This window comes from Artemia franciscana, chromosome 11 (genome assembly GCF_032884065.1).
Source record: "Artemia franciscana chromosome 11, ASM3288406v1, whole genome shotgun sequence".
NCBI classification, from domain to species: domain Eukaryota; kingdom Metazoa; phylum Arthropoda; class Branchiopoda; order Anostraca; family Artemiidae; genus Artemia; species Artemia franciscana.
Window position 1 is genome coordinate 76532 of NC_088873.1, and position 27692 is coordinate 104223.

General features: G+C 33.8%; 1 protein-coding gene across 4 annotated transcripts; it reads left to right on the forward strand.

The window, feature by feature from the left end:
- Nucleotides 1–4569: 4569 nt before the first annotated feature.
- Nucleotides 4570–23032, forward strand: LOC136032644 (longitudinals lacking protein-like). 4 transcript variants are annotated; one of them, XR_010618753.1, is made up of 4 exons: nucleotides 4570–4729; nucleotides 11406–11598; nucleotides 15767–16444; nucleotides 22017–23032. XR_010618753.1 is itself a non-coding variant. In XM_065712919.1 (3 exons), the coding sequence occupies exons 2-3, from the start codon at nucleotides 11422–11424 to the stop codon at nucleotides 16091–16093; spliced, it is 504 nt and encodes a 167-aa protein (XP_065568991.1). In that variant the 5' UTR covers nucleotides 4744–5308; nucleotides 11406–11421; the 3' UTR covers nucleotides 16094–18128. The 4 variants fall into 4 exon arrangements, 1 of the variants encoding a protein (XP_065568991.1); XR_010618751.1 differs by lacking the exon at nucleotides 4570–4729 and adding an exon at nucleotides 4744–5308; XR_010618752.1 differs by lacking the exon at nucleotides 4570–4729 and adding an exon at nucleotides 5554–6220.
- The last annotated feature ends 4660 nt before the right edge of the window (nucleotides 23033–27692 follow it).

A 27692-nucleotide genomic window follows, 5' to 3' on the forward strand; every position in this document is an offset into this window, starting at 1 on the left:
ACCCGGCTCAATAGTAACCAAAACTCAAAAAATGGAATTTTGATACCAATAGCTACATCAAAAGAATCGCATTTTAATGCTGATTTCAAATATATAAGTTTCATCAAGTTTAATCAAAAATTAAAGTTTCACATTAAAGTTTGTTACTATTTTAAAAAGAAGAGTTGACAGAAAGGGTCAAACTTTAGCCTAAAGAGTGGGGCATTGATTAGGAAGCAGCCCCTTTCATATACAAAGTAATTTCTGTTCGTTTTAAGTTTTAATGTCACTCCTTACTTTCAGTTGAAAAAACTTGTTTTTTTTTTATTTAATTTAAATGAAAGATGGAATAAATGTATATAGCAAAATATCACCAAATTGGATCCTACTAGAATTTATCAGATTTGTTTAGTATAATTTCAAGAATGGGTAAGGTGCTGTCTCTGATAGTTGAGCAAGTTTAAAAAAAAAATCCTTTAGATCAAAAAGCTTAAAAATAAATTTGTGTCTGATACACAATATAGTTAAATATATGTAGTTAAAGGAAAAGCTGCCATATTTTTCATCCCTGGGAAATTAGTTTAAAGCCCTGTCCTGATTAAAAGAGGTAGCTCAGATTAGGTTACTCAAACATGATTCTCAAACATGAGGAGATAGACCATGGTTAAAATGCTAGTACTGCACTGATACTTAGTCAATTATAGCTATTTCAGCTTATTTGCATTGTATGTTAACAATGGGTTTGCAGCTTTAATGTGATGATTGCTTGAAGACAGGATTATCACCCTATTTAGGGTAGATCAATTTTGCTTGAAAGAAAATCATTTGGTAAAATTCTAGTTTATTGACTTCTTGCTATCTCAGAAAGGGGTCATGTTAGGAAAATGAAACTTTCAGAGATGCATCTACAGGCTAAAGTATGTCCTTGGAAGGTACTTTGAAGTACCTACCTTTACCCCTTCTCCCTCTAGAGGTCTGCAACCTTCAAAATATGTGTTATAAAAGTGAAATCTTGCAAAATAGATCTGTTGAATGAAGTACAACAAAATTGTTTTCAGCTTCACAACTTTGCTCAATCCAAATTTATAAGGTTTCAAACATTTGCCAATACATTTCCTTAATTTTGAAAAAAAAACATTGATATGGCTCAGAATTCTGCTCATAACAGGAATTGCATTTTCAGAACTAAAGGCAGAGAAAAAGCAACTGGTAACTAAAACTTAAGATAAAATGTTGTTTTGTCAAAATTTCTATTTTGACAAACCTGTTAAACTTGTCAAACCTGTCAGATTGGCGAATTTCATGGCTCTCTAGAGGGAGAAAGAGTGGAGGTGGGTACTCTAGAATTCCTTCTTAGGATATACTTTAGCCTTTAGACCAACTCCTGAAAGTTTCATTTTCCTAACCTTACCCCTTTCTGAGATAACAAGAAGTCACTCAACTAGAATATTAACAATCACTTTAAAACAACAATCAAAAAACTGCTGATCAGCTATTACTCTGCTTAGAGATAATCCTTTAGCAGGGCATAAGAAATTTTGTGTTTTCTCTTTGTTTGAAACAGCTTAATTTTTTTGCTTCAAGAATAACAGAACAAGAAGTCAATGATCATTGTATTTAGCAGTTATTATACAAAGCCATATGATCACTGAGTAAGGTGAAGATCTACATCCTTAATAATAATCATCAAAAAGCTGCTGATCACAGATAATTTTTTTTTAAACTGAGATATTCTTAGCCACTTACACTGGAAGTTTTTTTTATCACACATTTTTGGAATTTGAAATCTCTCTGGAAACAGATCTTTCTTCCTTATGCTTTGGTCTTCCTTATGCTTTGGATATGGATCGCCACTATCTTTCTTTAGTTTCTTCTAAAAAACCTTAGATAAAGATTAGATTAGCCCATTTCTAACTGCGGTAGAGCCAGTGGGAACGGCACAGTAAGCTGACTAGCAGTAGCGTCATTTTCGAATTAAATGCACGTGTTTAAATTTAAGGGACAGTTTAATGCTGATTAGTATAATTTCTTGTATTCCTTCTGTTTCATAGCATTTAGAGAGGTTCTAAGCCAACCATGGGCATTTGGCTGTCACAAATGATTTTGCTCAAATGAGCTGGTGAAAAATAAATAGATTACATACTTTTTCTCTTTTTTTATTATTTGAAGACTAGAATATCACATAATTAAGCACTCAAATAGCTTGATTGTATCTTAAGCATATACAATCCCTGATGGAGTTTTGTTGATACCTGTCTTAAATTGATTTGTCTAAATAAAATGGGCCTATAGCATTTACAGGATAGTAGTGGGACAACTATGGCAAGTTTTTTTTTCAATATTCTACTTTTTTAAAAATAATTATTATTCTCTGGTCAAATTTGTGTTCCTTGCTAAGTGGTAGGCACTCTGGACTGTAATGCTTTGTCCAAGGGGTACAGGTTTAATTCCTGGCATTGTCAGTTTATTTTGTTTTGGATAGGGGCTGGTGATATGACTAACCTCAGCTAGAATTGGCCTAACTTTAAATGAGTACAGATGGAAATCTAGGGACAGTAAGAAGGAAGGGCATGCAAGAGCATAGGCTGATTGGTCCCTAGCTTCCTATTGCACTACCCGGCTAAAGGACCACCAGGTCCTTTACTGGCCTACTGACTTAGCCATAGAAACTTTCTTTCAAACCCATTAAATATAAGTAAAAATGAAGAATACCAGCATGATAGTCCTTCTATTCCCTGAAATGTGGATGTATGGACAAGAGTGTGGGTCATGAGAGATAGCTTGTGAATGTAATTGGGGTGAATGTTCTGCAAGATTTAAAAAATTTATGACTGTTGCTCAGGTTGGCAACTGAACACAGAAGTATAATTTTGTTATTTGTTTTTCTTTGTGACTATCATGCTTATTTAATGTCCAGTATTTTAAAGTTAATCTTCTTTAATTTGTCTTTAATTGCCATGGCCCTAGGGCTTAAATACAATAAAACCTACTTATATCCATTGATTTTCTTTAAATAGATAGTAGCTCTGTTTCCTAGCTTCAGTAAATTTAAATGTAATTGTGAGACCAGGGATTACAAAGTAGGTGAAAACTTGCAAATGAGCCTCTGGTATCAATAAAAATTTGTAAGAAATGGATATCAATTTAAAGATTAAAAAAATTGTTAGAAAACAAAGAAGACAAATGAATAAACAAAAGTAACCCCTTTACAACCATTCAATGAATTGTCACAAATATAGGTCACCCTTAAGATTGAAATGAACAAAGCTTCAATTATGAATCCATTTTCCTTTAAACAGACTGAAGGGGCAAACCTCCAAGCTTTCACAAATTCAATCTCACTTTTGGGCATTCTCACCTTTCCTTTTCAAAGGAAACTTTCTTTGGATGTTTCCCATCCAACTAAAAACAAAACAGACAGAATCAGGTACAAGTAACCTTCTACTTAGCCTACATACACAAGGGAAAAGCATGCATCTCTATACTATAATCTACCTCCAACCTGCCTAATGTGCAAATATATAGCCAGAATTATGTAGTTCCAATGTATTCTGTCACCTGTTACCTTTCCCCCCATTCTTGCTTTGTTTACAGTTGCTTCAATTAACAGGGAGTTAAAGGTTGAGGGATAGATTAGCAGAATCAATGGGAAACATGTAACTTCAGCTATAAATATTTTTGGAGGTCATCAAAGGTCAATGCCCTCTAGAGCAAGAAAGAGTAGAGATGTGTACTTTGAAATACCTTCCCAGGACATACTTTAGCCTGTAGACCCATCCCTGAAAGTTTCATTTTCCTAACCTAACCGATTTCAGTGATAGCAAGAAGTCAATCAACTAGAATTTTACTGGATAAAATTACCATCCTTTGGAATAGACTGAATAGTCTACCCTAGCCTACTTCTTCAATAGGATTAAAGACAGTCTCAGAATAATGATTTGGCAGCCCATAAATCCTCCACTTATCTGTAATACTTCACCTAGGCCTGTTTACAGAGCCTAAAAGGAGTTAATGCTTAAAATGCTACCATGTGGCAATTTAATGGAGCCTCAATGTTACCTAGAAGAAGTCAATCCTTAGAATGATTCCAAATGGCAATTTAAGGTAATAATTATGCCTGGATATGCCAGAAAACATGGAAATCTTTAAATTAAATAATAAGTTTCTCATTGATTTAACCTACTTGCTAATAGATAGCCTACTACTCAGGGTGTCCTTTAATGTTGATCCCAAAAAATGGTGAGTTACTAACCTGGCTCAGATCCCTCTTTCTTTTGCAAAATCACTGTCCCACCTTCTTCCAAGCAAATAACTTCATATTCCATTACTTCATTCTTGTCCATATTTATTTTTTGTTGAATGAGATTTTTGTTGAAGAAGGTGAATTATGTACTTACTGCGCTAACCATTCTTTTGAGCACGGTAAGAAAATCACTTACTGCGGTTACTGCCGGCAGTAACTATTCTCGTTCCCAGTGGGTTGGGCAGTAACCATTTTCCCGCTAGGAACGGAAATAGTAACCATTCGGTTACTACAGTAAGTCCCTGGAACACATCCAAATGCTGCAATTTCGTAGAATTTTTTCGTGGGGTTTTTGACATCATAACCCTGCGATAATTACTGATGAAATTCTAGTCCGGACTGAGAATTCTTTGAAGAATTCCAGACGGATGCGAAATTAATTCTGCATACTTGAGATTTCGGACACGCTTATAAATGAAACTTTCAGGGCTGAATCTACAGACTAAAGTATGTCACAGGAAGATATTTTGAAGCAACTAACTCTGCTCCTTCTCCCTCTAGAGGGCCCTGACCTTTGATGACCTTTAAAAATATGTGTGTTATAAAATTGAAACTTGCAAAATAGATCTTCTGCTTGATTGAAGTAGCCTACAACAAAATTGTTTTCAGCTTCATAACTTTGCTCAATTTCATTTTATAAGGTTTTAAAGATAGGCTATGCAAATACATTTCCTAAATTTTGAAAAAAAAAATTGATATTGCTCAAAATTCTACTCAAGTAACAGGAATTGCATTTTCAGAACTAAAGGCAGAGAAAAAGCAACTAGTAACTGGAAATTGAGGTTAAATGTTGTTTTGTCAAAATTTCAATAGGTATAGACCTGTCATGTAGGCAAATTTCAGGGCCCTCTAGAGGGAGAAGGAGTGGAGATGGGTACTTTAAATTACCTTCCCAGGACATACCTTAGTCTGTAGATTCAGCCTTGAAAGTTTCATTTTCCTAACCTAAACCCTTTCCAAGATAGCGAAAAGTCAATTAACTAGAATTTTTCCCTAGTTGCCTACACTTACAGTGCCTAATCTCAGGCAAGTATATTAATTAAAATGTATGGTAAAGTTCTAGTTAATTGACTTCTTGCTACCTCAAAAGGGTTTAGGTTAGGAAAATGAAACTTTCAGGGATGGGTCTACAGACTAAAGTATGTCCTGGGAAGATTTTTTAAAGTACCCACCTCCACTCCTTCTCCCTCTAGAGGGCCCTGAAATTTGCCTATATACCTATTGAAATTTTGACAAAACAACATTTTACCTTAGTTTTCAGTTACCAGTTGCTATACCTGTTGAAATTTTGACAAAACAACATTCTAAATGGCAATTTCAAAATTTTGATGAGATAACTTTGGGGAAAAGGGGCATAAGAGAGGGTCAGTTGTCCTCCAATCCAATGTCAAACAGGGCACTAGAACTTGTAATTGCCATACAAATACACCCTCTTCCAATCTTATAGGGCCATTATTTTGAAACAATCAGCCCTAGGAAAAAAATATGCATCCATGATCTTTCTTCTTGCAGAAAGAATTTTTGCAAAAACTCTACATTTTTGTATGTAATAACTTTAAAACATCTACATTAGGGTTCTCTGGTATGCTGAATCTGATGATATGATTTTCATTAAGATTCCTTGAAGCTTAGGAGGCATTTCCACCCTATTTCAAAAATCAGGCAATTTTTCCCAGGCTTGTATCTTTTGATGGGTATCACTAAACTTGATGAACCTGACATCTGAAGTCAGCATAAGTTGATTCTTTTGATGTGTCTACTGATATCAAAATTCTGTTTTTTTAAGTTTTGATTGCTATTGACCTCAGTTGCTTCTTCAAACATCAACATGTTTAAAAATCACTCAAAACAGCCCATAATAGCCAAAAGTTTCACAATATGTTTGTAAAAAAATTGTATAGTGGTAAACAATTACCTGAAGCAGCTGATTCAGGAATGGTAAGTATTGTTTTCCCTAGTAAATAGTAAATTTTATTTCAAAACAAATTTGCAGAAATGTTTTAAGAAAAGCTATGAACCCTACAAAAATGACATCACAGATCAACTGATGTCAGTTTTGAGGGATCCCTAGCTCTTTTTAAAAAATTCTGCAAATTTGCTGTCAAAATAACATATTCACTTTTAAGAATCAATTTTTATTTCAAAAACAAATTTGCAGAAATGTTTTAAGAAAAGCTATGGACCCCCCAAAAATGACATCACAGCTCAACTGATGTCAGTTTTGAGGGATTCCTAGCTCTTTTTAAAGAATTTTGCAAATTTGCTTTAAAAATAACATATTCACTTCTAAGAATAAGAAAAATAATAGTTAACATTCCTGAATCAGCTGCAAATGGCAATTAACAGTTTTTTTAGAAACATATTTTTAAACTTTTGATTACTATGTGCTGTTTTGTGCCCTTTAAGGGCTCAAAACATAATTTCTCTGAGAAGAAATTATTGATTTACAAAATGGCACAGAAAAAGCATCAGGGGATGAAGTGGTGAACTGCTCTGCAACTACTAGATATTTTACCCCATAGCATGTATTTCAACCTTGGGAAAGAATATCTATTTAATCTATTTTTCTTTGACTCTAGATTTTAGAGATATTTCTTTAAATTGTCTAATTAGTAAGTATATCATAAACTAGCATCTTAAAAACATCTTATTGTCTAATTATATCTAATAAGCATGAAATTTAGTTTTTATGTAGTGTACTACTCATTTAGTGCAAAAAAAAGTTTACTAAACAAGCAGATTTGGCTCCCAATTCTTCAAAAATTAGTTTAATGTTATTATTTGGGTAATAAATTTGCATACCACTGTTCTAAGCCATTACTTAAGTAACGTTTGGTAATGTACCAGTCACTAGTATGAAAAGATATTGTTCTACCATAAAATTGGAATAGTTTGACTTTAAATCAAATAAAATCTAAATGGAAACTTATTTGTAATTGTTGTAAATTTTATATATTTTTTTTACCAAACTAGATAAATTCACCAACAAGCGACAGCAGTTTAATGGTAATCAAAAATTTTAGAAGCTGGTATATTGATAATGACATTTAGCCCTCTAATCATATAACTAATTGTCTAACTGTCTAACTTCTACAGTGTAATATGCTACATGAAAAGCTTTTGGCTGTCTTGAAATATAGTTGAGTCAGGTAAAGCTTTCTGGAATTAAGCCTAAAATATGTCTTTTGGGGTATCTAGATTCACCCCTTCCTCCTTCTAGAGGGTACTAACCTATATTAACCTTACCCAAACTTTTGTAGCCTATTGAAAAAGTAAAAGTTTCATAAATAGATCTGCAGCACTAAGGAGATCTAAAAAAGTTTTCTAAGCCATATTTTTTTTTTCTAAATTGTAATACCTCCACCACACTCTTAATTGGGGCCTCTGAATGTTGCAATGTAACTTTAAGATTTGTATCAACCACTTATTTTTTTACTGTGCCAAATTACATATTCTCTATGATCCAGCTACTTTAAAGTACTTCTCATGACACAATTTTTGTTTCTGAATCTATTCATGAAAATTTCTGCCATTAGCTTTTGTTGATTCCATAAATATGTCATTTCTCCTTTATTAATCTATTAATTATTGTGGGCAAGAAATTTGGTTCATCAGTTTTGGAATTAAGTATTGTAAAAGTCTAGCATTGTACTTTGTTGCTTTCTTTGAATTGTGCTGATCCACATGAAAAAACTTATTTGAATATTTTTACAGCCTTAACTAGGTTTTAATTGTTATGTAGCAACCAATCACCAACTTGGAAAGCTGTTTAGGCTGGGAAATGAAACTTCAGGAATTAATGTTGAAAAATCCAAACCCTTTAAGGCAGCTTTTTCAAAAATCTGTTGATACTGAAGAAAGAAGGGATAAATTTACAGTTTCTAAGATAATTTAACTAGGGTGAAAGTGAATACATTACTTGATACATTTCTTATACTCTTTTATAATTCAATAATTACTTTTGGGAGAAATTACATTTTGATCCCTTAAAGGGCTTAAAACTGCACATAGTGACCAAAAGTTTAAAAATGTGTTTCTAAAAAAAAAAAAAAACTGGCTTATGAGACACAATTGCCATTTGTATCAGATTCAGGAATGGTAAATATTATTTTCATTAATCTTAATTGTAAAATGTCACTGTGAAAAAGAAATTGCAGGGTTTTAAAAAGAGCCAGAAACCCTTAAAAAATTGTGTCAATTTTGCTGTAATGTCATTTTTGAGGGTTTTTAGGCTCTATTTAAAAAGGTTGGGTTGTAAGCTCTATTTAAAAGTTAGGTTATGTCTGGCTTTATCCCCTTTAAGGGCCCACAATTTATCTTCTCCAGAAGTGATCATTGAATTATGAGTAGGCTACAATAAAAAAAAAGTAAGAGGTGATGGATTCACTTTTATACTAGCTAATTTATGTTGGAAACTGCATATTTACCAGGAAAAGTGTGTAAATCTTGTGTTCTAAAAAGGAAAAAGAAATGCAACAGGAAATCACAGATGAATTAGTTTAACCTCAATAATTGTTAAAATAATTGAGGGAATAGCAAACAAGGGCATTATTAAACATCTGGACAAAAATAGTATCATACATCATTCCCAGCATTGGCTCCAAAGCAGAAGGCTTGTAGATAAAAATCTACTTTGGTGATGTATTTTTATTAAAGATCTGATTAACAGAGGAACCCCTGACAAAGTCTATGCACCTTTACCTAGCAATGCCCAGTATATCAGAATCTATGGCCCTAGAAGTGGCATTCTTTAAGTCACTATCTTGGGTACTACTTTCTTCAATATTTTCATATGTGTAATGTTTCCTCTATAGCACAAAATCTCTAAGAAAAATTCTCAATAAATTTAAACTTGTGAGACTTGTTGCAATACTTTCCAATATGGCATGAATCAACACAGCAACTGGGCTAACCAATGGTTATGGAGTTCTAATATATCCGAAATACCCACCCTCTACTTTGAATATAAAAACCTATATTTTTATAAACTTTAAATAATCTATCAGCAGAAGCATTCAATGAGGAAAAGGATCTAGGTGATATTGTTTATAATGAGCTTAAATTTCACTTCTGTGCTGGTTCTGTTACTTCTTCAGCTGATTAAATAGAACTGAGCTACCAAAAGATCCATCTGCAGTCCTGATCAAAATAACCACTTATCCCTACATTGCTTTGGTCAGACCTAATTAAGGGGTGGGGATGTGTATGCTATTTCCATTCTATAGAAAAGTTGAGACCATACTTGAAGCAGTACAGACACATGCTGCTAAACTGAATGGGGTCATAAATCTGCCTTACAACAAGTGATTGTTCCATTTCAAACTACCAAGCCTTTCCTATAAACAAAATAATGGAATGTCATCACTGTTTACAAGACCATTTATAAACAAGCATTTCCTGATCTTCTCCTATTATCAACCACATACTCCAAGAGTGGATGCTCTGAAAAAAGCAATATGTTTTGCCAATCCTGTCAGCAAAGCTGCTCCTTCTCTAGTTGACTTGTGGACTTCTGTAACTCTTTTCAAGAAGAAAAAATATTGTCAGCTAGTCTAAAAATCTTCAAGACAAGAATCATCACAGAGTAAAGTAATGCCAAGTTAAAGTATGATTGGGAAGCTCACAAATCATCAACTTGACAATAGTAATTCATCAATGAGGAGGCTAAAAGAATCACATCCTTAGATTACCCCCATTTCTAATCTAAGGTAATAGATCCATGAATCTTTGAGCAGATGAAATGAATTAATTATGGCACATTGAACCAAATGATAAATTGGATCTTATTCATCATATTCAATAAGTTTGCATCTGATCCTGCAGCCATGATGACCTTGTTGAGTCTAGTACTGATGCTCAGGCCCCCAGATGATCCTCTAGATCCCTAATGTAGCCTTAAAATAAAAAAGTGTTGGATAATGGCTGCCCACTCAAAATAGGACTTGTAACTGATCACAAACTCTAAAGATCCCTCTAGTGAATCTCAGAACAGGTTTGAGCTTGAGACCTTGTGGTGTCTTGCTGAAGCTTCATTATAAACCATTGCTGTCTTTTTTGGACACCAATTCACAAAAATGCTGGGGATGGCAAATTGTAATTTTCAGAATTTTGAGAGGCCCAGACCAAATCCTGCTCTCAATTCTTTTCCTTGAGGATTATCAATGACTAGAACAAAGTCTCTGAAGATGCAGTATATGCTGACTCTGTTACATTTTTATTGAAGGCTGGGTGTTGAAAGGTCCTTGAAGGAGTGGAAGCTATTGGTCATCCAACTGCACTTGGTCACAAAACAACATAATAACTACTTATGGATCATTAACTCTGGAGCTTTACAAGGAAATATTTACAAGATGGGCCCAAGCTGCAATTTATGGTAATAACAACTATAAAAAAGAATGAGATTTAAGATAAGAAAAAAGAATGAAAAGTAAAGACCAAACCAATATGTACAGTTACCATTCCATGAACAAACTATGGAAATAGAATATATAATAATTGTATAAGGTACTTCCATAAAAACACAGATGGAACAATTGCTTTGAAGTTGGTGTAATTGAATGGAGCTTCCAGAATTTCTTCTCTGTGCTCCAGGATCCTTTTTCTGTTTTTCCTTAAACCTAGAAAAACCAAAAAAAAAAAAATTCTAAATAAGTCCTACATCCACTCACAATCTTCACAATCGTGCTTCATTGTACTGATTAATCTACTACACTCAAACTAGCAATTAGTCTAACACCCTGTCAGAAATTGTAAAATATCAACTTTACCAATTATAAATACAAAAATTATAATAGTCAAAAATTCAGAAACTGCAAAACCTAAAATATTACAACTACCAATTTCAATGCACTTTGTACATAAAGAGGGATGTCCTACCATCCTTAAGAAGTCCCTTATTGTAGTGGCATCAAAAAAGTACCAAAATATAAATTAAAAAAAATAACAACAATCAATACACTTTTATCAAGTATATATAACAACAAAAACAAAAAATACCAAAAGCGGAAAGTTGCTACAGTAGCAGTTGTTCTTCCTTTTCTTCAAAATAGCCATGTACCTACTGTTTTCAAGGTTTTCTCCTTTTGTTGCTTCCATTTTTGTTTTAATTTTCTTTCTTTTTTAGGTATATTGTGCTAATCATGGACATAGGGGAACAGGAATTTCGTTTAAAGTGGAATAACAATCAACCTACATTAATAGCTGTTTTGGACAGGCTTCTTGTAAATCAAACTCTAGTTGATATAACACTAGCAGCTGAAGGACAGACGCTTAAAGCTCACAAACTAGTACTCTCTGCCTGTAGTCCTTTTTTTCATGTAAGATTTATATTACCTCAATTTGTAGTTCAGAGCAAAATTAAGTTCCATACTGGATCTGTTGTGCATTGTGATGAAGATGGTGATTTTTTTTTCGGTTTGTTAGGGCCCAGTGACATGAGACGTCTACTGGAGAAATGAAATTTAAGCCCATTTGGGAATGGTGATCACAAGGTAGTTATGGCCTATGATGACTGTTCTCCAGTGGTTCAAAGTTGACACTACTGCACAACATTAACTATGGATAGAGTATATGTATATTTCTTTGTATTATTTATACGTAAAATTAACCCTTATCAGTTGACTGTGGCTAGTCAGGATTTGCAGAAAATTTCAATAAGCATACAACAATAAATCAGGAGCATTTATATCTTTAAAAGTGTGCGATGTGTGCTCATACAGTACATGGTGGAATGGCTGTTAAAGCCCATTGTTGCATTGCAAGATACCATTGCTAGGTTTCTGTTTTGCTCATTGTTGGGCAGTTTAGAACCTATTATTGCAATGTGAGCTCAGTACATGGTGGAAAAGCTGTTGAATCCCATTGCTGCATTGCAAGATACCATTGCTAGGTTTCTGTTTTGCTCATTGTTGGGCAGTTTATAGCCCATTGTTGCAATGTGAGCTCATACAGCCAAATGATTATTTGTTGTTAAAAGTAGACTTCTGTTGCTTTTACAACATGCTGTAAAGCCTTTCAAATTAGCAGAACTTGAGACTTTGCGCTTCCAGTAGCTAGTTTTTCTGAAGAAGAAGTCAAAGAGGTGAAAGGACTTGTTGTTAGTCCATATACCTCCCTACAATTTTTGGAACTGGAACTGTGTAAATGTATGTTACCATACAGGGTGAGTTTTTTCTGTAGTATAGGCAGTGCCAAGTAGGCTTGAGCTCTATGTAGAATTTTATGTTATATTATAGGAAGCTAACTAGCGGCAACAAAATGGAATTTCTGGGGTTAGCAGCAGATAGATTCTGAAGTTAGATTAATAAACTTTTTCAGAAAGGATTTCATGCTCAATAAAGGCTTGAATTTCCATCTTCTTCTCAAAATGCCAAGCCTTCCAAACTCTACCTTGGTCTCCTTTTGGCTTCATGACAATTTTCCCTCTGCAGGTGTTAAGTGTTGGGAATAAGTTTTGCTATTATCTGTCCAATCTGTTCACAAAAATTATGATGCTGCTGAAAGTTGAAAATATTTCTGCATAGTTCTCTTTCAGTGTTAGCTGGTAGGCTTGAGAGCAGCAACGGGTTGTTGTCAGGCTGGAGGTTTGCATTATTGAAGATCTTCCTAATATTGACTTCTTCTTACTGGATAAATATACATGCAAAAATCAAGTAGCTCAGCAATTCTGGAATTGAGCTGCCAAGTAAACTCCGCTTTTCTCAGGATCAAAGGGTTGCTTGTGATTCTATAACAAAAAAGTTCTGCCCTTGGCGACAGTAAAGACAGGGAGGGCATTTATGTTTTAGAAGGGAATTCTTCTTCTGAGCATGTCTTGGGAGGTCTGGGGTTGACTTGACTATTCAAGGAATTACTAGCTGGTCTGCTCCCTCATTATATTTGATGCCTTGGTGACTGGGAGGTGCTGGAACTTGACATAAATAAGGTTATTTTGAAGACTGATTAATTGCTCTCTCATCACCCTTAGGTGGAACTCCCTCTCCCTATCAATTCCACATTTCCACTTTTGAATAGTTAGCTGTAAATGATTTAGAAGATGATTCATATGGTTTTACAGATTTTTATGGCATTCCAATACGAAGTTACTTATTTAAGTGCAAAAGTTACATAATGTAACTTAACCACTTAGTATAGAAATTTACATACGTAGTGTGAAAACTCCTTTAAGTTGCATTCTTAGTCTTAAGCAGATGAGAGAATAAGAGGATCTTATGTGCTCCTCATAAATGGCATTTAAAAAGATTAATTTTTAATGACTGAATTCATATGAAGAGCAAATTATTGCTTGTAATGTTATTAATAGACATCTCTATTTCCTGATAAGCAATATGCAGAACCATCATAATATAGTTTAAGCAGGCTTTGCTATATAGCCAAACAGGGAAAAAAGTGAGCAGTAGCTTTTGTAACCAAATAAATAATAGTTATCTATATTATACACACTAAACACAATTGTAAAAAATACTAGACAAGAAAAAAAAAGAATAAGAAATGCAAGTAAGAAAAATTGCAACATAAGCAAAATAAAAAAGTTTGAAATCACGACTTTGCAACGAATCTGGTAAGACTGTGATAAGGCCCTATTAAAAAAAAAAGGGGGCAAAGAAATGGCACTAGACTTGAGGGTCTGAACCGGCAGTGCTGATGTTTGTTTCATGGCGTATCAGCAACGATGTCTAATTGGGGTTGGCGGCCAATGAGCCTCTGCTTTTGCACGCGCTTTCTAGTTACTTTCCCAGTTACTTTCTAGTTCGCAGAACGACATTTCTTCCTTAGTAAAAAGCTTAAGAATGTTCTAATCACACTGTGGAAGGAGCTTTTAAGAGAGCAAAAGAAGTGGAGGTCTGACCTTTCGATGTTGGAGGAGATTAGTTTGTATGGGAACATTCTATTTAAGTTCACACAGGTTTTCAACGGGTTAAGTAACTGATGCTAGAAAAATAACAGGGATCTGTTTTACAGAGCCAGAGAAAATGCACCAGATTTTCTTTTCTTATTTATGGAAGCTCAGTCACATTTAGCTTGCTCACAGAAGGCTATCTCTTTATCAACAAAACATGAGGACAGAAAAGTAATAGGGATCTATTTTACAGAGCCATAGAAAATGCACCACATTTTCTTTTCTCATTTGTGGAAGCTCAGTCACAGGCAGCATGTTTACCAAAGGATCTTTATAAGCAAAAACGTGATGATAGAAAAGTAATAGGGATCTTTTTTACAGAACCAGAGAAAATGCACCACATTTTCTTTTTTCATTTGTGGAGACTCAGTCACAGGTAGCATGTTTACTGAAACCATTTAATATTATTTAAAACTTACACCTTCTTCTGTAATCCAAAGTTTGGCAGCAGTTCAATGTAAATCGAGTTCTTGTTCCAAATGGACTCCAAACCAAAAACTGAAAAATTACCATGAGTAGGAGAAATAAAAATGGAACTACCACCAAAATGGTGGCAGTGCATTAAAACGGTGCCACTATGTATCAAACGTGATTTTCAATGTGCCAATACGTTTTGCTTTCAATAAAACAGCAATTGATTTTCTAAGAGATGAATTTTAAGTTTAGCTTTCTTATTCATTTAAATGTGTTGCCTTCTATTTTCTAATTGAGGCTATTCAGCACTCTTTGCCTACCTTTTATGCCAGCTATCCGTCTTTTCTAGCCACTCATGTCACCGCTGATGATTTTTTTAGAGACACGGATAGACATCTGTTTGTCTCTACCCTTGTTAACATGTATTATATCTTCGAAATTTCAACTTAATTTATGTCTAAATAATTGCTAAGTTTAAAAGTTATAGAGTATACGAAGTCTTGAGCCAGAACCGTCAAAAGGGGGAGGGAGCAATCGGGATAGCTGGCCTGGGGGCGCAGCGGATGTGGGGTTGCCCAATTTGATTGCAGTTGCTCTCTTTGATTCGGCGTTTTTTGCTTCCAATTGAATCACAGAGGGGGTTGCTGTAACCAATTTCCCCCCAGACACCGCCAACCCTAGGAACAGCTTTGTCTAGAGCTGATCTTTTACATAGTCCTGATTTGGTATCGGACGCCACGAAAAATACCATTGTGCTGCATTTTAGTTTAATGGAGCAAAACTGATTTTCAAAGGAATGAGCCTTAAGTTTAGCTTTTTTATTCTCCTCTATGTTCCTTTTTTTGACAATTTACGTTTGCTTACCTCCTTTTGGTGCCATATAGCAATCATTCCATGCCATTCGTATCACCTATGAAGATTACGTTTGAGAAAAAAGAAAGAATTTTCCTCTTTTTAATACCAAAAATACAGCGATTTTGGCTCTTGTGTGAAATTGCTGAGGCACTCTAATACATGCTTTTAATACAATATGAATGTAACATTTTATATAGCCTGTGTTAGAAATTTATCTCTTAATATTAAGGAGCCGAACTTCATCTTTCAAAAGTGTGTTGAGTTACTGATATAAGAGTTTCTAATGAATTTAGCTGAATAACTTTTATTTTTTTAAGGATCTTCTGTCCAATTATACCGGAAGGGACATGGTTGTATTCCTCAAAGATGTCAGGTTTGTTGAATTGCAAGCACTTATTGACTACATGTATAAAGGGGAAGTGAGCATAGCACAACATAATCTTGCTTCTCTCATACAGACAGCAGAAAGCTTAAAAATAAAAGGCCTAGCTGAACCAGATGATCTCTCTAGAAGAACTCCGCCTCCACCCCCTCCTCCTTTGCACAAAATCAATATTGTTTCTAGTCAGTCGCCAAAGAGTGAATATAAAAAAGTAAGTGCTGATTACCCTGTAGGTGTGCCAACTTTGGGAGTGTTTGTATGAAGAGGCGTCGGGTTGATGTTCCTGATAGTAGTGTATCAGAGGTGGATAAAGAAAAGGAAGTTGTTGGTGTTAATGGTAGTGATGAACTAAATAGTAGTAAGCCGAAGTTGGAAACGAGTTTCAGTGAAGATGAGGGCGCAGAGGATGAATGGAGTGAAAATGAAATATCAAATACTCAGGAAGGAGAAGACAGTCAAGATAATATTTCTTTGTGGTTCATTTAAAAATTCGTAATTATTTCTGGAACAGTGGTATCAATTCACGAAAATTAGTTATGGATCAAAGACCACTTTTCAAAATTGAGGGGAAGAGGGTGCTGCCAATTGTTTAATTTTTCAATGAAAGTATCAGGTAAGTCATTTTGAATGAAAATAATCAAAATCGATATTTTTCAAAATGTAGGGGAACAAATAATTACTGAGGGAAGGGCAGTATCCCCACTGACACCAGTGTTCTAAAATAATCCGTTTTTGGTGGTTGTTGCCCTAGATGTATCAACGACAGTAAGTTGATGAAAGTGGCATTCACCTTATAATTGAATCTATTAGTAAATAAAAGTTTTTTTTTCAACTTTAAAAAATTCAATTTTTCTAATTAATGATAGTGTGATTAGGAGTCAAAAGATTTTTTTTCAACTTTAAAAAAATTAATTTTTCTAATTAATGATAGTTTGATTCAGGAGTCATTCTTAAATAATTAGAACAAAAAGTTAAACCTTAGAGTAAATAGCGAGGTATTTAGGAGAGATTAATCCCCTTCATATGCGTAATAATTTCTGTTTTAATGTTGCTCCTTATTTTAGTTGAAAAAAGACTTTTTGTTTTTAAATTTAATAAACCTAAAAGAATAAATGTTGATAGTAAAAAGTGTTTTAGATTTCAATAGGGCTGTCCTTAGTCTATTCCTCAAGTGATGTTAAATTTTAACAAATTGGTTTTTAAGGAATTCTGGTGTTAGACAGTTCTTTGGACCTGTGCAACCTACGCCCCCTTCCTTCTTCACCAATTTGAAAACACATAAATATTGTGTATCTTAACACTTTACCATTTGTATTTTTCTTAGGAAATTATTTACAATGATTAGACGCCAGTACAAACAGTGTTTAAGATTGCCCTTTTTCTTAAATCAAAGTACCCACCCTGATTACCTTGGTGTTTGATTTCATTCATTCATTTTATTAGTACTATAAAAATAAAATACAATCATAAAGATCAAAAATCAAGTAGAATAATAAAATGATAACAAAACAAACTCTACCAGGCTGGTGTATAAGAGTTTCTGAGCTTGCCTTTTTCAAATCAGATTAGTATTGAAATAGATACCTATGAATTCAAACCTGTCAAGTGCATATTTCAGAGGGCTCTTGCACCATCCAACTCTCCCCTAACTTTGCTCACTAAGATATTTGTTATTTATAGGATGTCTAATCACCAAAGAACTAACTGAAGAATCATGAAATGTACAAGTTGGTGTAGTAGTAATAGTTGTAGTGATACTAGTAGTGGTAGTGCTTAACACTTTTGACTTGTATTGAAAAAAGTATTGGAGGATGTTTAATCACCAAAGAATTAACTGAAGAATCATTAAAGAATCATGAAATTTATGAGTAGTCATACTAGTAATAGTTGTAGTAATGCCAGTTGTAGTATTGCTTACCACTTTTGACTCATATTGGAAAAAATTAGAGGATGTTTATTACCAAAGAAACCACCAAAGAATTACCTGAAGAATCATTAAAGGATCATGAAATGTATGAGTAGTCATAGTAGTAATAGTTGAAGTGACGTCAGTTGTAGTAGTGCTTACCTCTTCTAACTCGTATTGAAAAAACATTAGAGGATGTTACATCACCAAAGAATTACATGAAGGATCATTAAAAAATCATGAAATGTATGAGTAGTCATAGTAGTTATAATTGTAGTACAGTAGTAGAAGTAATTATCTTTTGGTTAATTCAAAATTTTCCTTAACATGGCCTGAAAGTTTCACCTTGGTACTCTTAATCCGTTCATGGTATATTACTGATACGCCTTTTTGACAACCTGTAAGCTCACAGTGTGTGTTTTTTTTTTTAGTTTAAAATCCATGGTATGAGGCAGTCTTCCATTAAAATACATGAAGTTAATGTTTCATAAATCATAATTGGTTTCTTCCAAATGGGTTTGTAAGGATTTGCGAATTTGTTGATTAAAACTGCAGGACGAATATTTCAGTATAGATCTCCAAAATCGAAACTTACTGTGAATTTTACTAAATGTAGACATGCCATGCCTTGTTGAAATCCTTGTCTTGTGAGGGTTTTCAATCCGTAAAATTGGGACGCCAAATGGTTTTCACCAAATTCTGTTTATGAGAATTTCTTAGCTTGCTGATTGTAAAACCAAGGATAACATTCAACGATAAAATTTTAAGTCATAAATTAAAACATATCAGATATATATTTCAGGGAACCTGTGTTGCCACCAAAATCCGCTGGCCCTTAGTTGTGTCAATTGGGGGAGTATGTGTCCATGCCCTAGAACTTTTTCCCCCTCACCTAGATTTGGAAAAATTCCTTCTTCAGGGGTATTTTCTTTGAAAAATGCCTCTTTTTGGTATTTTCATTGAAAAAATTGATAAAAAATTTCCCCCCTCTTCTCAAATTTTGAAAATTTCATTAGAAAGTATAAAAAACACCAAATAGAAAAATGAAAATGGGCTTTTGCACATTTTGTTCCCCGCCCTGAATTTTTGTCGTCAGCACTGCTGCTCGCACTAGCTTTGCGCAACGTGATACGCCACACTTTTGACTCATGAAAAGTCATGAATATTCAATTATTGAATACCTTATAGTATTTAGGGAACTGCTCCAAATGGTCGAGATTAATCTATCATTGAGGTCATTGTATGACATGTCTAAATCAAAACCTGCTAAGTTTAGATTTGCCAAATTTTGTTTGATTTCAACACAAGTTGGTATTCTGGTGTTGCTATTATATTTCAACAAAAGACATTTATAAAGCTTTATTAGTTATATATGTTCCATACTTCCATAGTGCGTATGCAAGTTATCAAAAGAACCGTATCCCAGGAAGGGCTTTGGGTATTAAGATAGTTTTAGGGGAATGATGAAAAGGATGATCAACTGAATAAAATGCAATATTTGCACACTACTACTACTGCTGCTACTACTAAGGGTAAGGGTATTATGGTAAAAGTTTTGGAGGATATTGAGCGGGAAGTTTTACTGAATCTAAAATCATTGTGTGTACCAGGCTGTCAAAGGGACATATCAGCATTATCTCATCAACAGCTTAGAGTATTAAATTGAAAATTACAATGTATGTTGAGGGGGATGTTGAACTAAACACAAGGCACTATGTACATGCTACTACTGCTACTTCTACTATTAATGCTACTACTGCTACTGGAGCTAGGGTATTCAGTTGAGTCCTTCATTAAAGTAAATCAAAATGCACTGTGTGTATCCAAGACTGTCAAAAGGATGTATTTGTGATATATAAGGAAAGGTTTAGGGAATAAAGTTGAAAGTTTCTGGGATTAAAAAAAGGATATTTATTAATGTTTGCTTATGCTTAAGGGGTTAGAATTTCCATCAGTCCTATAAGACCTCAAAGATTATGCAGGTTTTCCACCCATATATTTATTTATTATAGTACGATCCAGAGCCAAAGTATTGTCAATCCAAAGTACTATAGTACGAATATTATTAGAAATTGTCCAACATAAATAGTAAGCCAAAATCTGGACTCTTATATAGAAAAACTGAACAGGTTTAAAATGTTCGTTTCTTAACCAATGAAATAGACTACATCAATTAAAAAGAACAGAAATTAATTAAAACAAAATTTCAAAAATAAAAGTCTTCAAAGAAAATTAAAAAAAACTATATTAAAGCAGACTACTACTACTAATAATAACTCACCGCAGCACCAAGCCTCCTGAGGCCAAAACAGCTACGCACGCTCCTCCTCCAACCCAATCTATTCAAGGCCTCCTTCTTTACAACCTCCCAGGGAATTCCCATTTCCTTTAAATCTTAATTAAACCAAAGATGGACAAAAATAAAGTCTAATAATTCTTCAAGCGTAAAATTATCGTAAGTCACTATAGATAGTTAAATGAAAATAAACAGAAAATACAATGAAGAACCAAGTAAAACTCAAAAAGAGCTGAAACTACCACAAAGAGGAGTAGGGCTAACTACCCCTGGGTCTAATAAAGATCAGAACCTGATTTGCACTTACTGTGCATTTTTAATTTACTGTGAGTAAATTGTTACAAATGCTGAATTTTTTTAAATAAATTTGGTACCCTGTATAAGTTAACCTTTGGGGTCTTCTGCTGCTTTTTGTCTTTATATTTTATATATACACATAAATTTTCTTTTCCTTCTTTTTTAACTCTTTTTCTAAATTATTCTTTAGGCCATACCTATTCGTTTATTTCCCCCAGGGTAATTGCGACTACCCAGTGGACCTAGAACATTGGGAGAGGGTTCAAGCGATTTTTTCCCAAAATCATCGGATCGAAATTTTGAGATAGCTATTTGGTTCAGCTTAGCTGAAAGGCCCAATAACCCTCTATTTGGAGATAACAAGCCCCCCTACCACAGCCCACGGGCAAATGTCATTAAGTTGTAAAATTTGCCCATTGTTTCCGTATAGTATTTCTTATTTGGAAGTATGCATACTTTTTTTGGTGGGCTGGGTAAGGAGCAACATTAAAATTTAAAATGAAGAGAAATTATTACGTTTATAAGCTTGGATGCCCCCTCTTCAACGCCTTGCTCTTTACTCTGAAGTTTAAATTTTTCTCAATTCTTTAAAAACGACTCATGAAACAAGGGTCGTTTAATTAGAACAATGCAACCCCCCTCCCCTCCTCATGTACGTAATAATTTTCTGTTCATTTTAAGCTTTAATGTTGCTGCTTGCTTTCAGTTGAATAAAACTTTTTTTTAATTTAATTTCATTTAAAGGTGGACTGATTTTTTCATTTAATATTTTATTTCTTTCTATTTATAAATGGAAAACCTTTCTATTTATAAACTATATGAAAATATAGAAATACGTAACAACGAGTTGACTCTTTTATTAATGCAGTAAGTAAAACAAAAATCTTAAAACATTTTTGTATCACTATTGGAAAGTTTGTCATCAGAGGAACAAACTAAAATGAACTCTTAAAAGCACAAATTATTGGTTCTTACCCCAGGGCTGTTGATTCTGTCCACTTAACCACTGACTCCAACTCTGACTCCATTTCCTGAAGAGTTGAACATAATTGCCTTGATTCCTTTCATTTTTTCAAAGAAACAGAACTCTGACTCCACCATTCCTGCTAGTTTACTGCGGAAAATTAATGAAAGAAATTGATACTAATGAGAAAAATACAGAAAAGTAATATTGCAGGCTAATGTCTCCTAGCTTTAACAAAGTCAAATGTAATTTTAAGACCAGGGATTTCAAAGTAGGTCAAATGAACTTCTGGTTAAAATGAGCAATTTATGAAACATCTAGATTAAAAAAAAAAGTCTTAGAAAACAAAGAAGACAATAGAATAAAGAAAAGTACCTTATATCATAATTGTTGTGCACTCTTAAGATAGAAATGATCAAAGCTTCAATAAAGAATCTGTTTTGTTTAAACAGGCAGAAGGGACAAACCTCCAAGCTTTGACAAATACAATCTCACTTTGTGGCTCCTATCTTTTCAAAAGGGAGTTTCTTTGGATTTTTTCCATCCAACTAAAACCAAAAAGGATAGCATGATATATGAGTGACCTTCCAATTACCCTACATAGCAAGAGAAAATCATTAAGTTAGGCTATGCTTTATCTCAATCCCCCTCTCAATGTGCAGAAATATGGCTCAAATTTCATATTTTCAATGCATTTAACCTGCTGTCACCTCTTTTTCTAGGTATTGTTTGTCACATTTGTTTAATTTACAGCTACATGGGATGAAGTTAGAGAGACAGATCCACAAAACAAATGGAAAATAGGACATTTCAGCAATAGATTTTTATATTGAGAGGACTGAGGGGTAAAGTAGAGCAAAGTTGTATATAAAATGTGTTACCAACTATTGTTCTAAAAATTATGAAGCATCAATTATTTTTTTATTATGTTTCTTTCTCTTCAGGTCCTTTTCTAGGGCTTTACCAAATCAAACATTCTATGCCTGGAAAAATTAGCAACAAGCTATAGTCTATATACATAGGCTTATGTTATTTAACTATGAATATGGAATCTATATGGCAATCAGGAACTGGATACAGGCTAAAGCAAGTAAAAAAAAAAAAACTTCCTTAGTTAGCTCAGGAGACTTAATAGATTACTCTTCTGATAATTGCCTATCATACATAATTTAAATATTTACCCCTGTACAGTAGGGCGTTAAAACAATCTCTCAAAATGTAAGATACAGTATATTTAGATATGATGCTGATTTAATTCGAGGATTCTTTGTTGTAGTTTTCATAATTTTGTTGATAAAGTTTTATATATTCATCATATTTTATTTTATGACATTAACATTAGCAAAACTTAACTTCTCAATAGAACTTGAATGTGGTGGCTATAATGCACAAGTACTGCAAAAATCTTACAATACATTATGTGTTATGGTGACTGTTCAGTGAGAAAAAAAGTATTTTCCTAGTTTAGCTTAATTTGTTATATTTTTGCGCTTATCAGAAATATTTTGTTAATTTTAGGCAGCTCTCCCCCCCCCCCTCAGAAAATTCTTACAGATTTGCTGGTTTATACTTAGCTAGTATTCTACTGAAAACAAAAATTAATATATATTTTGTATTGAAGAAACATAAAGCCCTTTGGATTTTTTTATTAAGATTAAGCAGTTTGCTGTTTTCTTTTGATTATAGAACTGCTCTTAATTTTTTATGATTTTATTAAATTTGAGTTAATTCTAACAAATAGCTGTTCTTTAGGTTATAAAAGAGCTATTAGATTGTTATATTGCAGACATGTTGGGTATGAAGTGTTAGGACCAGAGAATGACATTATAACTTGACTTCAAAACAACTTCTCTGTTTCTAAGCTAAATAAAATTCTAGATAAATATTGCTCTCTGAATTCAGGGTTCTTATGTTTTGAGTAAGGTATTGATAATCAAATGGAATTTTTGGTCTTTATATATATATATATGATTTTTTTTTCAAATCAGTTAGGTAGGCCTACTGTTCTTTTGTTAGGCTAAGCCTGTAATAGTGCTTTATTGTGAAGAGTAAAAATCTGTAGGGATTACAAAGGCTAGCCTGAACAATATGTTAATACAAATTATGAGGTTAAACTTCTGTTTGGTAGAATTCTAGTTTAGATAAATTTGTATTATCTTGAAAAAGGTTTAGGTTAGGAAAATGAAACTTTTAGGGATGGGTCTAGAGACTGAACTATATCATGGGAAAGTGTTTTGGAGCATCTAACTCTACTCTTTCTCTCTCTTAAAAATGTTTGCCTTAAATCACCTTTAATCACATTGTCTAATGAAATAAGGATTAAATCCTGTAGAATTGCTGGTTAATGATGATGACAGTTGGAAATCTCAATATTTGGTCCACACCCTTAAAAATGCTTGTGTTATAAAAGTGAAACCCTTGGAAAATAAATCTTCTACGTAAATGACAAGAAAAAAAGTGTTTTTAGTGTCATAACTTTGGTCAATTTCAATTTATGAAGTTTCTAAGATTTGGAGACTTCCAGGAACTACATTTCTTAAATTTAAATATGAAACACTGGTATGGCTTAAAATTCTACTAAAATAACAAGAATTGCATTTTCAGAGCCAAAATCAGAGAAACAGAAACTGCTTGTTGAAAATTAAGGTAAGATGTTGTTTTACCAAAAATTTAATAGTTACAAACCAGTCAAGTATGTAAAATTCCCAGACTTAAAAACTGAAGAGGGTTATCACATAAGCTTAGCAATAGCTTCTCAGAGCATGTTTTTAGTAATGGATTAATCACTGAAAGTTCCATTCTCCTAACATAACCCCTTTCAAAGATAGCAAAAAGTAGCTAAACTGGAATTTGACAGAAAATTTAATATATAGCCTGGTAGGCTAGTAGAATTCCAAATCAAAACAAAATGAAGTCAAACTAGAATTTTATCCTCTGTTTAGGGTAGCTCAACAAAGTTAAAGTCTTATCATTTAGGAAATTTTATAAATGATTTTGCTTTTACAGTATGAATACAACATTTTCTAAAATATTACCTGAACAATTTAACCAAAGATTCCACTATATTCAGACCCTTCCTATCTCTTCAAATATACCAGAGGGTTTTTTAGATCATTTTCAATTCACTCTGACCTCAAATTAATGTGAAATATGTCAAATCCAGAGGAAATTAAGCCAGTGCTAAATCATTTAATTATAATAGAATGACACTCTTAGCACTTTACGGATGTTCTATGTTTGAAATCTTTTGCCCAATCCGACAAGAAAGAGTGTTTTTGCGAAGCAGTTTTGTTTGAGCTCAACCATGTGTATTGGTTTTCCATTTTTGTGTGAAACATACAAACTGGTTAAACCAAAACTGTCATTGGTTAAACCAACTGGTTGACGCAAAAAAAGGCCTTAATAGAGCTTCATTACAAAAGCACGTTTCGCAAGCCCTCATTTGAAAATAGTTTTCAGCTGTTGGAATCAAATCTTTAGGTAATGATGTGTTGTTCGGTTAGATGGGGTGCTTAGCTTTAGCATTCAAAGAAAAGATCGTCTGTATTTTTTAAGTTTTGGAGAATATGGTGCCGAAAGTAAGAAGAGTTTTATTTATGAGTTAGATTTTGTAGACTTGGAGTGGTATTTGGACTTGTTTTATATGTTTTTCATAATTATGAGTTAGATTTTTTAGACTTGAGGCCTTTTTTCGCGTCAACCAAAGAGACTGTTTGAGCTCAACCACTCGGTGTGGTTCAGCTCAACCGCTCGGTGTGGTTGAGCTCAACCGCTGTTTTTGCGTGAAACAGTGACAAACCAGGTTGTCATGAAAAGTGTTTTTGCGTGAAACAATTGATTGGTTGAACTCTAATTTAACCAGAACTGTCATTGTTTTTAACCTTAGGGTTCTACCATTCATTATTGTTGGTTGAACTTTTCAGACGTAGATTTCGAAAAGAAGAATTTGTAGGCTATAAATCAGTCTACATAAAGGGTGTGTTCCAGGGACTTACTGTAGTAACCGAATGGTTACTATTTCCGTTCCTAGCGGGTAAATGGTTACTGTCCAACCCGCTGGGAACGAGAATAGTTACTGCCGGCAGTAACCGCAGTAAGTGATTTTCTTACCGTGCTCGAAAGAATGGTTAGCGCAGTAAGTACATAATTCACCTTGATGAGTTTATTACATGATTTAGCCTTACGGCATTTCACGACTAACAAAGAAACAAAACTAAACATCTAAAATAAACTACAAATCACATAATTTTGTACATACAATCTAACTAAACAAGAGAAAACAAAAAGACAAACTAAATAATACACACTGAATTCCTCATAATTAACCTTCTTCAACAAAAATCTCTCAACAAAAAATAAATATGGACAAGATTAAAGTAATGGAATATCAAGTTATTTGCTTGGAAGAAGGTGGGACAGTGATTTTGCAAAAGAAAGGGATCTGAGCCAGGTTAGTAAATCACCATATTTTGGGATCAACATTAAAGGACACCCTGAGTAGTAGGCTATCTATTAGCAAGTAGACCAAATCAATGAAAAATGTACTATTTAATTTAAAGATTTCCATGTTTTCTGGCATATCCAGGCATAATTATTACCTTAAATTGCCATTTGGAATCATTCTAAAGATTGACTTCTTCCAGGTAACATTGAGGCTCCATTAAATTGCCACATGGTAGCATTTTAAGCATTAACTCCTTTTAGGCTCTGTAAACAGGCCTAGGTGAAGTATTACAGATAAGTTGAGGATTTATGGGCTGCCAAATCATTATTCTGAGACTGTCTTTAATCCTATTGAAGAAGTAGGCTAGGGTAGACTATTCAGAGTCTATTCCAAAGGATGGTAATTTTATCCAGTAAAATTCTAGTTGATTGACTTCTTGCTATCACTGATAGGGGTTACTATCAACTTTCAGGGATGGGTCTACAGGCTAAAGTATGTCCTGGGAAGGTATTTCAAAGTACACATCACTACTCATTCTTGCTCTAGAGGGCCCTGATCTTTGATGACCTTCAAAGATATATATAGCTGAAGTTACATGTTTCCCATTGATTCTGCCAATCTATCCCTCAACCTTTAGCTCCCTGTTAATTGAAGCAACTGTAACAAAGCAAGAATGGGGGAAAAGGTAACAGGTGACAGAATACATTGGAACTACATAATTTTGGCTATATATTTGCACATTAGGCAGGTTGGAGGTAAATTATAGTATAGAGATGCATGCTTTTCCCTTTGGTATGTAGGCTAAGTAGAAGGTCAATCGTACCTGATGCTGTCTGTGTTGTTTTTAGTTGGATGGGAAACATCCAAAGAAAGTTTCCTTTGAAAAGGAAAGGTGAGAATGCCCAAAAGTGAGACTGAATTTGTCAAAGCTTGGAGGTTTGCCCCTTCAGTCTGTTTAAAGGAAAATGGATTCATAATTGAAGCTTTGTTCATTTCAATCTTAAGGGTGATCTATATTTGTGACAATTCATTAAATGGTTGTAAAGGGGTACTTTTGTTTATTAATTTGTCTTCTTTGTTTTCTAACAGTTTTTTTAATTTTTAAATTGATATCCATTTCTTACAAATTTTTATTGATACCGGAGGTTCATTTGCAAGTTTTCACGTACTTTGTAATCCCTGGTCTCACAATTACATTTAAATTTACTGAAGCTAGGAAACATAGAGCTACTATCTATTTAAAGAAAATCAATAGATATAAGTAGGTTTTATTGTATTTAAGCCCTAGGGCCATGGCAATTAAAGAAGATTAACTTTAAAATACTGGACATTAAATAAGCATGATAGTCACAAAGAAAAACAAATAACAAAATTATACTTATGTGTTCAGTTGCCAACCTGAGCAACAGTCATAAATTTTTTAAATCTTGCAGAACATTCACCCCAATTACATTCACAAGCTATCTCTCATTACCCACACTCTTGTCCATACATCCAAATTTCAGGGAAATAGAAGGACCATCATACTGGTATTCTTCATTTTTACTTATATTTAATGGGTTTGAAAGAAAGTTTCTATGGCTAAGTCAGTACACCAGTAAAGGACCTGGTGGTCCTTTAGCCAGGTAGTGCAATAGGAAGCTAGGGACCAGCCAGCGTATGCTCTTGCATGCCCTTCCTTCTTACTGTCCCTAGATTTCCATCTGTACTCATTTAAAGTTAGGCCAATTCTAGCTGAGGTTAGTCATAACACCAACCCCTATCCAAAACAAAATAAACTGACAAAGCCAGGAATTAAACCTGTACCCCTTGGACAAAGCATTCCAGCCCAGAGCGCCTACCACTTAGCAAGGAACACAAATTGGACCAGAGAACAATAATTATTTAAAAAAAAGTAGAATATTGAAAAAAAAACTTGCTATAGTGTCCCACTACTATCCTGTAAGTGCTATAG